Genomic DNA, 14,006 nt, shown 5'->3' on the forward strand with positions numbered 1-14,006 from the left:
CCCCTGCGGCCTTGTTCTCTGGCTACAGATGGAGTGAGCAGGGGAGAGGGAGATGACCCCCCCCCGCCCCACTGCCTGCCCAGGTGCTCTCCAGCTGGACCACTGGCAACAGCAGTGTCCCTGCTGCCAGCAGACCCAGGCTGCTTGCTAATGAGCTCTCTCACGGCTGCTCCCCAGCTAAGACACCAGCCCCCAAGGGATGGAAGTGGCCACAGCCGGCCACCACGAACAGCCTCCTCCAGAACGAGACGGCTAGGGCAGGCTGTCCCCGAGGAGGGAAACCCGAGGGTCACTGCCCAGAGCAGGTTCAGGACTCCTCACCCCAACTCATTTTCAGAAGGACCCAGGTGCCTGAACCCTCCACCATGCTGTACCAAGTGGCCAGAGGCTGAGACACTGGTGTCTAAAGGCTGGCCTGGATGCGCTGGGGACACCATGCCCTCCTCACCACCCGACTCACCTGGGGAGGAGTCATTCAAGCCCATCAGGTCATTCACCCTCTGGATCTTCTCCAGGCACATGGCTTGCTCCTTCTTGAAGATGCAGTCAGAGTGCACGGCAGTGACCTGCGGGGGACACATGGGATGGGCAGTAGGAGCCAACCAGGAGGTTCATCTACAAGCCGTTACCTAAGCCCCTGGGGCAGTGTGTGGAGGATGGGGGCAGAAGCAGGAAGAGGACAGTGCCATTGAGATTTCAGGGCTGGCAGGGAGCCGGACTCTACTTTACCACAGATACCTTGAGGGCTCTTCTCCACCAATTCAGTGCTTGGCCTTCAGTGGACTCCAGCTCACCCTGGGTCTCAATTTCCATGTGTTATAATACTATTAGCAAACTATATACAAAAACTAATACATTACTATTAGCAAAATCTATAATGCTATATTATGTGCATGCGCTATTCTGTCATATGAGTATACAGCTCAGGAGCACTACGGAGTAGGTACTATTTTCATCATTCTCATTTGACAGGTGTGAATCTAAGCACAGAGACACTAAGGAACTTTCTCAAAGTCACACAGCTTAGTAGACTACAGCAAGGGTCTGAGCCTAGGCCGTCCAGATCCAGAGACCACGAGGCTACTGGTGTACTCTAGGGAGGCAAATAGGGGGTGGGAGAGAGAAGGGGCTAAGAAAGCTCAATCTCTCTCTCCTCTGGGGACTCAGAAAGGAGGTGCGCCCCCAGGGGCGGCAGGCAAGGGAGAAGTGGTTGCATTCCATGGGACCTACTAGCTATTCTCATTTAGTCCTGCCCACATTTTACAAAAGCAGAAATCAAGACTCAGAGAAGTAAAAAGTTCCTGGCCAAGGTCACACAGCTAGTCAGTGGCAGGTACTGGATTTAAGCATAGGACCAAGGAAGCACAGGATCATGGATTACTATCATGGCAGCTGTGTTCTAATGCTGTCACTTTAACTTAAAACTGGGGTCAGGGATGGTTCTTCAAAGGGATGTCTGCAAGTATGGAGTCAGGCACAGGGCATCTGAGCAGCCAAGGGGAGTATTGAGGGATCCGGTCCAGCCCTGACTGTTCACAGATGTGCAGGCTTCCAGGGAGAGGGGCGAGCTTCTCCGTGGTCACACAGTGAGGCAGGACAGAGGCAGGACTGGCATCCAGGGCTCTGAAGACAGTACATCCACTGCTGGTCTAAATTCCCAGGTTCAGAGGCAGAAGCCAATGCCTAGGAACCCTCCTCCCTGACCCTTCCCTTGTTCAGGAAGAGGCATGAGCAAAGAGCAGACTTCTGAGCTCTAACCTGGCAGAGACTTGTGGGCTAGGGACTGGGATCAAAACACTTTCTGCTCCTGTGACTACGGCCCCTGCATACAGTCGAGCAGTTGCACACTGCACAACTCTAAAGGTGGCCACACACGTCACCATCATAATAGATTTGTCAACTGTATCACAATTTCTGGTCCAATGAGTACTGGGTCTTGAGGAAGGGGCACCCTTTGTAATTCACACAGAGGCGCTGAAGGGCCCAGTGGGGATTCAGGCAGAGAAACCAGCCACATGAACTGAGCTTGGCTAAGACAAAAGACACAGGGTCTTCTCTGGGATAAGGGTTCAGGTGATCCTGGGGCTCCAAATAGTCATAGAGGGGAGGGTCCTGGGCTCTTACCATAGGCAGCAGGAGGAAGGCAGCCAGAGAAGCCTGCAGGATGCTGGCCATGACGCTTCTCAATCTAGAAGGAGGCTCAGGCCAGCACTGCTCGCCTCCCACTCAGAGTAATGCCAGTCAGCCCCAAGGTGTCTCCAGGCTAGAGAGAAAGGAAGGTGTGAGTTTTGTGGGTCCAGAGGCAGAGGAGGGGCAGGGACAACCCTTCCTCCTGACACCCTCCCTTACCTGCAGCAAGGCTCTTGGTCTCCAAGGGTAAACCCCTCCCTGCCATTGCCCAAGCATTCTTTATTCTTCTATCAAACAAACACCTGCTGGGCACCTACGCAGGGCTAGGCACTGGGGATGCAGTGAGAACACACTGGCTCAGGCCCCCATCAGAGGACCAGAATGGTCTGGAAGGCTTTCCCCTCTGTAGGGGATGACTGTCTCCCTGTCTTTCCCTCCACTGCAACACAGCCTTAGCTGACACATGTGTGCCCACCTAGCAGGGACATCTCTCGGGCCCTCCTGCTCTGAGGTGCCGACATGTGATGAAGCTCCCACCTACAGAATCCAGGTGGCAAGGCCACATGCTGTTTCCATGCCACTGGTCCATAAGGCAGCACACGCTCCATGCTTCTGCGCCTTTGCCCTTCCCCAGTGCTGGACCCCACAAGCCTGGGAGGCCTACCTAGCTCCAGACTGCTATGTGAGAAAGAACTTCCCACCACAGAGGGTCACTGCGTTCCAGCTGCCGAGCCTGGCCCACTAGCAAACAGAACCTCCTTTTACCCTACCTCAGCCCACCGACCTCCAGGATAAAGCCTCTACCACCACGACATACAAAACCAAGTGAGTGCTGAAGAGCACGGTCCAAGTGTGGAGGCCCTGGAGGACCGGGGTTGCTGGTGGGCACCAGACAGGGTACAGGGAGTCGAGTATGGAGGGCATGGGAACCCTGGCACATTCCCAGGGGGAAGAGCCTGGGATTTGGTTTGCTTTTCAAATCAATCGTGAATCAAATTCCCTTCAACTTAGCGATTCCACATCTGGGTATCTATCGAGAAATATTTGCACTTGCCCCCCCCCCAAAAAAAAGCATATGCAACAGTATTCACTGCAGCATGACTTAAAATAGCATTAACAGCAAAAAATAAAGCAACACGGCATTCATCAAGCAGGCACTGTTAATAGACCCTGGTAGCCATGCAATGGAATACTACACAGTAATCTAAAAATTGTTAGTTTTATTACTATTAAATTATTAATACAACCATTCCATAGGCCTGTGTCAGGGCCACCACTAACCCAGACGTGCCTGGTTCTGAGGCCCATGGGGGCTGTATCCCAACCCATTAATCTCTACACACACCCCCATGGAGGGCAGAGCTGCTGTTCCCTCGGTTCCTTTGTGCCCCTGGCTCTCTGCCCACCCATGCCTCCTCCTTCTCTCCTGGCCTCCCCAAGCTCAATCTGCTGACAAGCAAGTCCCAGAAAAGGAGAAAGAAAATGAGCTGCAGGGAAGCTCAACAAAAGGCAGCCCCATCTTACCTACCTGTTGTTCAACCCACTCAGGGCCCACTCAGAGATGTTGAGGGAGGCTTTGGGTTTCTCCAAGATAGGCTCTGAGAAGCCCTGGGGACCCTGAAGGTGCTGGTGTAGCCTCTCCCTTGCAGGGCAGGAGGGATTGGGCAGGCTTGGGAAGCATGTCCTAGGGTTCTAGCCGGGCTGGACTCTCGGGCTTTCATTTCTGCACCCACTCCGAGGGCTCTCCACACCTCTGGTGGTCACAGGCTGCTTCTGGCAATGACCTGGCACTTAGTGGTCCCCAGAGAGCTTGGTCACATGCAGTATCCATGGGGAGCCTATAGCCCTGTCTGCTGAGATGGGAGCTGACACTCCTGCTTGCCTTGCTGGGATAGAGGAATGCCCAGCCCCCTGCTCCTCAGCAGATGCCTCAGGCTGTCCCCCTCTTGGCCAGCGGAGAGCTTAGGAAAGCCACCGCAAGGCAGAAAACCTCTGAGATCTGAGCTGACTCTTTCACACCTAGGAAAGCATCAGACAGGCTGGAAGGCTGGTGAGATGTGAAGTCAGGTGGGCCTCCACCCCAGACAAAGCCAGGTGGCGCCAGCACCTCCATCAGCCCTCTGGTCAGGAGGGTGCCGGCACCTCACCCTCCAGCACCCAGCCATCATCTAGACCACTTGCTTCTGTGAGTCTCAACCTTCTTAGCCAAGAGGAAGGTGACTCCTCACCTCAGTTCCCTGGTGGCCAGCAGGGCCCATATAAGAGCCAAAGAAGGAAAATGAGTATACAGCCTGTGTCACCAAGTGGACATAGTGCTCCTTCCTCGGGGGCCACCTCTCCTATACTCCCAGCAAGGGGCCACCGTAAACATGAGCTAGCTGCTGCTTCTATCTCTTGGGGGAGGCCTCTGTCCTGGGGCACAGAGCAGGGTTCCTGGAGGAAGACAGCAGGCAGGAGCACTCAGAAATGAAAGGAGAGAGCTCCCTGCTGTCAGTGACACCCTGAGATGGCAAAGACACTATCGGCTTCCTTCAGGACAGGACTCCCAGAGGGTGGACACTTGCTCCCTGAGCCCCGGCCCTGGTCGGAAGATGTACTCTGATCTCTTAGCTCCCACTCAACTGGGACAGCCCATCAGAACCACTGAGGAGCACTCAAAAATACCCGTGGCTCAGTCGGTTGAGCATCTGAGTCTTGCTTTTGGCTCAAGTCATGATCTCACAGTTCATGGGATTGAGCCCTTTGTCGGGCTCTGTGCTGGCAGTGCAGAGCCTGTTTGGGATTCTCTCCCTCTCTCTCTCTCTCTCTCTGCCCCTTCCCTTCCCGTGCTCTCTCTCTCTCTCAAAATAAATAACTAAACTAAAAAAAAAAAAAAAAACCGTGGCCCGAGTCAATCTCTCCAGGGCTGGGGCTCAGACATCAATGTTGTTTACAGCTCTCCAGGTAACTCTCATGTAGAGTAGGATTTCTGACCTTCATTAGCACAAAGATAGTTGGCCTGGCTTCCACCATTCGGCATGTTCTAGGGGTACATGGGTGGTAGCAGGTTAGAAGAGAGTAAGTTTGTGTTTGAGGGCAGGCTGATTTCTGATTATCTCCTCTCTCTCTCTCTCTCTCTCTCTCTCTTACACACACACACACACACAGGTCCACAGAGAAGAGCATAAACACCTGCCAACCCCACAGAGACAAAGAGAGACGTTCATCCCCAGGGCACCCACTTGAGGCATCAGTACACTGCCATGTGTGAAATACACAAAGGTGGACGCCCCTTCAGGGACTGCCACACAACTCTACGCACGTGCACACACTCCTTCCCAGAAATGCAGACACCTTCAGGATGGAGAACAAAGGTATGTGCAGATGCAATGATACAGCAATGCAGATATTCACCATGTTTATCAGGTACTTGATCTGTGCAATTATATACACACTGATTCTGCAAAGGCATTCAGATATACAGAGGCAGTTAGAGATATCAGGATTTGGGCAGGAGTACACACACACAAACATGCACACACACGCACGCACGCGAGCATGCACAGGCTCATGTGCTCACATGGGGACGCCAGATTTGCAAGATGCTCACGCCTGCTCTCCGCAGGCCAGCTCCTTCCTCGGCCACAGCTGCACTGAATTAAAAACAAGCTGGAGCAGAGGCCCCAGCCCAACCATCCCCCAGCTCCGCTTTGTCACCAGGCTGCTTAGGCGATGATGTGAAGCAGCCCAGTGACGCAGGGTGGAGGGGCTGGGGCATTCTCAACACAGGGCCTCATCTGGGACTAGACCAGTGTTCCCAATTCCCACTGTTGCCCTCTGTTTTCAAATTGAGATATGTAACTGACATATAACATTATATTCATTCCAGGTGCACAACGTAATGATCTGAGATTTGTACATATTACGAAACGATCACCACAATAAATCTAGTTAATGTCGTCACCCCCTAGTTACAACATTTATTTTTCTTTTGATGAGAACTCCTAAGGTCCATTCTCTTATTCATTCTCCCCCCCACCGCTGCTGCTACAGTCCACTCCCTGCCCAAGTGGACTCACCAGTGAGAGAGAGCGTGGGAGCTCCCCGGCCTTGATCTTCCCATTCCCTCACCTCAGCTGGGGACCTCAGGGATCACCTCCTCCAGCCTGTGCAAGACGACAGTCTCTGCAGCCCCTCTTGGCTCTCCTGCTCTTGCCCCATCCATGCCCTGACCCCTGCCTGTGCCACCCTTGCTGGACGGCGCTCAGAGTTTCCAGCTGTCGGCCACCTGCCCCAAACCCGCTCCTCTTGTGGGCCACCAGCATGGTTCCCCTACCCTCTGACACACGTCCCCTGCAGCCCTGTCAGCTGCTCCTCCTCCCCTTTGTCCTGGCTGCCTCCCTCCTCTGCACCCCCAACCTGCCAGTGACTTTCGTGCAGGACAAGGCTAGGCCTGGCCGCTGTGGTCTGGGGTTGGGCTCTCCCCTCCCTGAGCATGGACACCGGCTCTTTGGGCCACATAGCTGGCTCAGGATGACCTGATCAGTGATATTCCCAGGCTGGCTCTCTTGGGTCCGGGCTCCGCTGCGGCAACTGGCTTTTGCAACTGATCTGAGACCAATTCAACTCTGCCCCCTGGTATTTATTGTGGTGGACCTGGGGACCACTTTGCTAGAGTTTTTAGCCTTAGGACTTCAGGCAAGCTAGTTTCACTGTGCCTCAGTTTCACCATAAAACGGAAAGGATCGTAATGCCTATCTCAGAGATATTACTTACTGTGCAACCCCACCAAATTCATGTAAGTAAACTACAGAGTATATAGCATAGCAGGGCTATGCTATAATGCAGGGCTATACCTGCATTAACCGGTATTAATTTCATACCACCTGTGTCCAAGTTTTTGCACCTTTTAGTGTCATCTCTATCCCGTGTGACATTCCAAATGGGAACAGCAGGACTGTTGCACCTTTATTTACTAATGATTAACATTTATTAAACACCCAGTATGTGCCAGGCACTCTTCCAAGCAATAAATTTGCATTAGCTCCTTTCACCTGCCCAAAACTCTGAAGTAGTGACTAGCATTATCCTCATTCTATAGCTGAGATGACTAATGCACAGAAAGGCTAAGTAACTTCTCCAAGGTCACACAGCAGATAGGTGGTAGAGCTGGGAAGGGAACCCAAGCAACCTGGCCCCATAGCTTATGCACTTCATCCCCACACTCTTGCCATTCTCTGCCTTTGGCAAAAGAAAGATTAGCTCAGAACTCATTTGTATGTCATTAGTGATCCCTCTCATACCTTTGGGGACTTATCAGAACTTCTGCTACCCCTTGCCCATATTTCTATATTTGAAACACCTTCCTTAGGAAGAGTTAATTACAGACACAGCATTTCACACCTGAAATGGGCTTTAAAGTCCACCTTCCAAGATTACTACTGAGTTACCTGTGGGGAAACTGAGTCCAGCGACGGGGCAATACTTCCCAAGGTCACAAAGCAGAGAGTACTGGAGCCCTGCCTGGCAAGAATGGATGGGTGACAGATGCCCAGTCTAGAGGGGAGTCCGCTCCCCCATTCACACTGGAGAGGCCCTCCTCAGGACCCAGCAGCCCAGTGATGGACGAGAGCGGGAACAGATAAGAGCTGCCATGTCCTCCGGTGAGCCACTGCACCAAGCACACAGGAAGACAGCGACATCAGTCAGCAGAGCAGAGCCAGCGGTGACTCACCAGGCTTCCGACTTTCCGCATGGAGTGGGAGTCAGAGACCCCCCCACCCCAGCCCCAGCCATTCCTCCCTGCCCCACAACCTGCTGAGGACTGCCCAGCTCCAGGGATGGGGTGCTCACCCCCTCTCCAGCGGCTGGTCCAGGGCCCTCAGGGGAAAGCTCTGATGTCTTCCCACCAAGTTCTTCTGGTCCAGCCTTTGCCTTGTGGATGCTCCTATAGTGGGAGGGTAGCACCTCACCCTCCACTGGGCCACACAGATCTAGGTCCTCCTGCCCTCATGGGGCTGGGGCATCTGGGCTGTCTATCCCCTCCTGAACTCCTCTGGCTGCTCGGCATCCCTCCGTGTCACCGGGCCTAACACAAGACAGATGATCCACAAGAAATGGACCACTGTCCCCTCTTGATCACCACATACTCTTTACTAATGAGCCTGCCCCCAAATTCCTTATCTCCCTCCCAGTGCAGGAAAACGGGGGGTGGAAACTGAAAAATAAACCATTACCCAGCTCCTACCCGCCCCCCGCCAAGCTCACCCCTCAAAAGGAGGGACGTACGCTTGCTTCTGGGAAGGAACAGGGAACCTCTAGAACCTCTTTCCTCCTCAGTTGGTAGGCTCAGAACTGATGAAGAACAGAGCCCAATGCTTGGGTAAGCGGCAGCCTGGCGATTGTAAGATTAATCACTAATGCTAATGGTCCTCTGGGCATTCAAACCTTCCCTTTCAGAACCTGTGCACATTTCTATAATAGCCAAATCATGGAAAGAGCCTAAATGTCCATCAACTGATGAATGGATCAAGAAGATGTGGTTTGTATACAATGGAGTATACATGGCAATGAGGAAGAATGAAATCTGGCCATTTGTAGCAAAGTGGATGGACCTCGAGGGTGTCATGCTAAGTGAAGTAAGTCAGGCAGAGAAGGACAGATACAATATGGTTGCACTCATAGGTCTAACAGGACAAACCTAACAGAGGACCATAGGAAGGGGAAGGGGGAAAGAGAGCTGGGGAGAGTGAGGGACACAAATCATGAGAGACTATTGAATACTGAAAATGAACCATGGACTGAAGGGGGAGGGGGAGGGAGGGAGGGAGTGATGGTCATGGTGGGGGGCACTTGTGGGGAGAAGCACTGGGTGTTATATGGAATCCAATTTGAAAATAAACTATTATTAAAAAAATAAAACAGGGAAAAAAAAAACCTGTGCACAGTAGGTGAAGGAATGCAGGTCCCTAGAAGGGCCCCCATGGTGCCATCCACACTCTTCATTTTACATGTGAGAAACCCAGGTTCAGGGCAGGGAAGGGCTCTCCCAAGGTTATGGTGCAAAGCCTTTCCACGCTGACTAATCCAGGCACATCTCCTGGTGGGGGGGGTAGGGTCCTGGGAGTTCTCTCCCAGGAGAGCCCTGCCACCCTCCACCAAGCAGCAGCAAGGGAGGAGAAGAGGGGGAAGAGGAAGCAGAAGATAGAAGAAGGGGGAAAGAGTGCACGCAGCAGGAAGGGGCCTCCTGGAAGGTGATAGGAGGTATGGAGGGAGAGGCTGGAAAGGGAGGGGAGTGGAAGCCAGGAGTAGAGCCTTGGTTGTTGAAAATCTAGTGAGCCCCTCCCAAGCATGGAGGGACTGAGAATGCCTCACCATCTCCTGACCCTTGTCAACCAGCAGTCCCTCCTGCGGGAGTATGAGCCCCTGGAAGGGAGCGGTGGCTCTGATTGGCAAGTACCCCGTACAGGGTGGGGACCCAGAGAACTCTGCTGAGTGCCTGGTGCATGGGCTTGGGAAGGTGACCTGGGGGTGCTGAGGGGCTCAGCAAGGTATCAGGAGGTGAGGGTGGACAAGAGGATGGGAGGTTGGTGCCAGTCTGAAGGTGCAGGGGACCCTGCCGCCTTGGTCCTTGGGATAGGGTGGGAGCACAGAAGACCCCTAAGCAGGGGAGGGCAGTGAGAAGCTTCCTGGTGAGGCAATACTCCTCAGAAGGCTGGCAAGCTGAGAAGAAGGGGAGAAACCCACACTGAGGCCATTTTTCTGGATTCAGGGTAGAGGTGATGGGGGCCTGGACAGGGAAGGGCAGCTGAAATGGAAAGAAGGGAAAAGGATCCAGAGACACAGGCAAAACAGTAAAGGAAAACCTCCCTGGCCCACTTCAGGGGAAAATGGCAGGAAGGAAATGTCAGAAGGGTACAGGAGGGAGGAGAAGAAATCAAAGGCAAGACCTGATTCATTCCACAGCCTTAAATCAGAACCTGGGAAACTTGAAGGAGCCTACAAAGGAGCAGATTACTTTTCTTTCTCAGTCCAGCCTCAGCAGTGCCCATTTGTCAGGGGCAGAAAAGTTGAGGACAGCTTACACACCACATAGCCCTGAAATGAGAGCATCCAACTACTCCCCAAGGTCAAACCCACCTCCCACCACCACCCTGGCTGTATCTGCCTGCACTCAGCTCACCCTTGTCTGAGAGCCAACAGCCTTCAATAAGGAGACCCTCCCTCCTGCCTGGGCTGTTTCAGGTCTCATCCTGCCCATTGTGAGTTTCAAGTCTTGCTGGAAACAGGCATGTCCCACATCTCCCTCCTGGTGGAGGTGGGCATGGACCTGGACCCAGAGGGTGAACCTGTCTGGTGAGCTGAAGTGACATGATATCATTTCATTTTCATGAATGTTGCTTCCAGGTGTCCTCAGTGTAGGAGAGTTATCACATGGACACAGCAGAGGCCTGTCTGGGGTAGGGGTGCTGAGGGGTAGGGAGGGAGTCTCTCCTGGCACTGACCCATTAAGCAGATGGGCACTCTGGGCTCCAGCCAGAGTGGAGGGAAGCATCCAAGGCCACCTAGAGCAGCTTGGGCTCCCAGGGCTAAGCCTTTCCTTCTTCAATCTTTTAAACCACTTTTCTCCTCTAACCTTACAGCACAGAGGTTGGCCAACACTTACAGAGGGTCAGAGCCAGCCTGTCACCTATTTTGGTACAGCTAGTGAGCCAGGAATGGTTTTTACGTATTTTTTTAATAGAAAAAATTCAAAGACTCCTCTTTCATGACACATAAAAAGTGTATGAAATTCAAAAAATTCCAGCATCCATAAACAGAGTTCATCAGAACACAGCCTTGCCTGTTTGTTTACGTATCATCTCTGGCTGCCCTTTACAACAGCTGAATTAAGTAGCTACAACAGGGTGTGTGGCCAGCAAAGCCTAAAATATTTACTATCTAGCCCTTCACAGAAAAAGCTTGCCAATCCTCAATCCAGTCTCATGCAAGCCAGGCACTTTTCTCGCTTCCATTCCATGTGCATCTGGAATTTCATTAAGTAAGGTTTTTGTGATCTCCCTCGGACCAAAGTCTGAGTGCCCAGATATGCCCAGATCTGTGTGAGACAGTGTGCCCCAGTGTCCCTATGTCTTTCTGCTGGTGCATGTTCTGCCCCACCTCTCTGGCAGGTGTCTTTGGAAACCTACGTGCCTCCCAGGCAGTGTGTCACTCCCTCTATGTGTGTCACTGTGGGGGTGGCTGTCACCATGTGCCTCTGACGGCATCCAGGGCTCAGTACAAATGTCACAGCTGAGGAGTTTCCAAGCCTGCATGTTGCCAGGCAGCTGGACCACTAGGCCCAGCACGTTCAGTCCCTGCACGCAGATTGCTCCGTTCAGGAGTGGCCAACGTTTCCAGGGTTTCTACCAGTGTAGACAGCCCCCAGGCAGCCCTGTTTGGGGTAGCAGACCTCTGCCCACATACCTCCCCAGACAGGAAACCCACTGTCACCCCAGGTGTTGGTTCCGTGCAGGGTGGCTCTGGGAAGCGAAGCCTTCCTGGCACTGAGCTGAGCCCCAGCTCTGCACCTGGTACACCTTGGTTCTGCCCTCTGGCAGACAGCACAAAGTGTCCTCCACTTATTCAGTGCCTGCCCTCGCTCAGTGAAGTCTTCGTCCCTGCGAGGCTAGAGACCTGGGACATTAAATCTGAGGCCACATCCCCCAGGAAGAAAGCCACCTTGTGGCCTTTGCTCTTATCTTTCTTAGCCTCTTAGTTGCATACACTGATCTCTAAATATCTACTGTATGTGTTTGTTTATTTTGCACAAATTGAGGGAGCGTCCCAAAGTAGGAGCCTGGCGGGGAGGGGTGGCCACATGAAAAAAAAAAAGTGTCCCAAAGTATTTCTCCAATCAATCCCCTGGCAGTCTTGAACTTTACACAAAAGAGAACTTTAATGGATGCTCTAGCCTGATTAGTCCTCAGAATGCAGGGAAGGGTCCCTCGAGAGGCTTCCCACAGACTCTGTCCCTATTGCACACTGGGGCAAACAGACTAGAGGTAGCCTGGCCAAATACAGACCCACCAGTGAACCATCTGGAGAAGAAGGCTCCGCATCCTCGGCCGCCCCGCACACCTGTTGATGGACTGGTTAGAATATTTGACCAAGCCCCCCTCCCCCTTGCCCCCCCTCGCCCCTGGTGGGTTCTGTCTCTAATCTGTATGTCCCAATTCCAGCTTGCATCCAGACCTGCACCTCTGGTTGCCCTCCCCAAGGTCAGTCAGTGGGGAGCAGGAGCCCCAGATTCAGCTGCCGCCTGGGGGCTCTGCCAACCCCACCTGCAGCCAGCACCAAACTGAGATTGGGGCCTCCTGAGAAAAATCTGAGTCCTGTTGCTGCCAATGCCCCCCCCAAATTCATAATTTTTCATCCCTCCATTAGCTCACATCCACTCCGAAGCCTCTAGCCTGACCTGATGCTTGTCTGCTTCCACCACACAGCAGTCCCAAGGCAAGTGGCCCTCCAGAGACTATGTGTGGCCCCATCCCATCCCCCAGCCACCGCCCCCCCATCCTGGCCACAGAGCTGTTCACTAGAAAAACTAAATGCTGTGTCTTTTCTTTTTTTGTAGCAGAGGGGTGGGGGGGGGTGTTTTGTGTAATACTGTATGGCCTGGGTAAAGTGGGGAGACTGACTGCCCTAAAAGCATAGAAATGGTGTGGAGAATTCCAAGGGGTCCAACACCCCTCCCCTCTCCTAGTAGCTTCCGGAAGGGGGCCTGAACTCCTTCCAGTGGTGAGGCTCCACTCCCCAGCTTCGTGTGAAATGCAATCAGCTTCTGCCCCGGGTTCCCTCCTGAGTGGCTAGCTTCATCCACTGGCGCCCTGGCCCTTCAAACGGCCCTTCTGGCACCTCAAACCGCCAGTGTCCCGCCCAGGATGTGGCTCCCCGCGTCCTGCAGCTGCAGCAGGAGCCTGTGCCTTTAAGGCTGTCGGCAGGGGTCTTGGGCTGGCACACAGCACCCTGGAACGCCGGTGCTTTCTTCCCAACAGCCCCCTTAGGGCGTTTTCCGCAAGACCTCAGAAGCCCGGGCAGCAAGACCCCAGTCCCTCTGCGCCTGCCGCGGGAAACAGAGAGAGGATGCTCTTTTGAACAATCCCGAATGTGTCACTATAGGGGGACATTCTAGGCTGACCCTACCCCCCACCCATCAAACACATCGCTTGCCCACCCCTCAAGCCCTGTGAGGACTGTGGTAGTCAGCACCCGGAGACCCTCCAGCGTCACCTTCCCGATCCGCGTAGGCGAGTCCATCTGCCTTGGGAGTAGAGAGACAGGTCCTTCTGGGTCCCTCCGGCCGCAGTGCCTTCCCCGCCTCTGGTCCTCCCTCGGGCACGGGGAGGGGCTGGAGGTAGCCCTTTGGGGGCTGCAGGGATCGGTTGCCCCAAGTACTATTCCAGATAAGGGGGGCGGGGGTGGCTGTCAGACCGTCGCGCAGGAAGGGAGCAGCAGGAGGAGGGGGCTTCGTTTCGGAATCGGGAGGCTGGTCGGCGTTGGCCCTGGCCCGCTATCCGACGGTGGAGGACGAGGCTTTTGAGGGGGGGGTGGATCACGGAGCTGGAAGAAGGGGTCCGCGGTCCCCGGGGGCCAAAGGTTCCCGATCGGGGGAGGGCGGGCACGCCGTGGAGGGGCAGGGGCGCCTGGGCGGCCCTTACCTGCTCACAGTCTGGCCTCGCCGTGGGGCTGCGGGGCTGCGGGTCGGCCCGGGGCAGACTCCGCGAGCAAGGCGCACAGCAGCGAGTAAGAGCCCCGCGCCGCCTGGGGATGGGGAGCTTGTGAGCCGAGAAGCGCGCGCCGAGCTCAGGTCTCCGCGTCCGTGTGTCCGCCGCCGGCGGGTGTCCGTGGTCCCTGCG

General features: G+C 54.2%; 1 protein-coding gene across 7 annotated transcripts in view; it reads right to left on the reverse strand.

Moving 5' to 3' along the window:
- ADCYAP1R1 (ADCYAP receptor type I) overlaps positions 1 to 14,000 on the reverse strand; it is a 59,323-nt gene extending 45,323 nt beyond the window's left edge. For 3 of the 7 annotated variants that reach the window (XM_029925531.1, XM_029925538.1, XM_029925522.1), the window contains exons 1-3: positions 13,381 to 14,000; positions 2,125 to 2,263; positions 461 to 566 (exon numbers count right to left, since the gene is read on the reverse strand). In XM_029925531.1, coding sequence (XP_029781391.1) covers positions 461 to 566; positions 2,125 to 2,175 — 157 coding nt within the window. In that variant the 5' untranslated portion in view covers positions 2,176 to 2,263; positions 13,381 to 14,000. Of the gene's footprint in view, positions 1 to 460; positions 567 to 2,124; positions 2,264 to 13,005; positions 13,211 to 13,324 lie in introns of all 7 variants that reach the window. The other 4 variants (XM_029925502.1, XM_029925509.1, XM_029925516.1 and 1 more) reach the window with 4 other exon arrangements.
- Positions 14,001 to 14,006: the final 6 nt, after the last annotated feature.

This window comes from Suricata suricatta, chromosome 2 (assembly GCF_006229205.1).
Source record: "Suricata suricatta isolate VVHF042 chromosome 2, meerkat_22Aug2017_6uvM2_HiC, whole genome shotgun sequence".
Lineage (NCBI taxonomy): Eukaryota > Metazoa > Chordata > Mammalia > Carnivora > Herpestidae > Suricata > Suricata suricatta.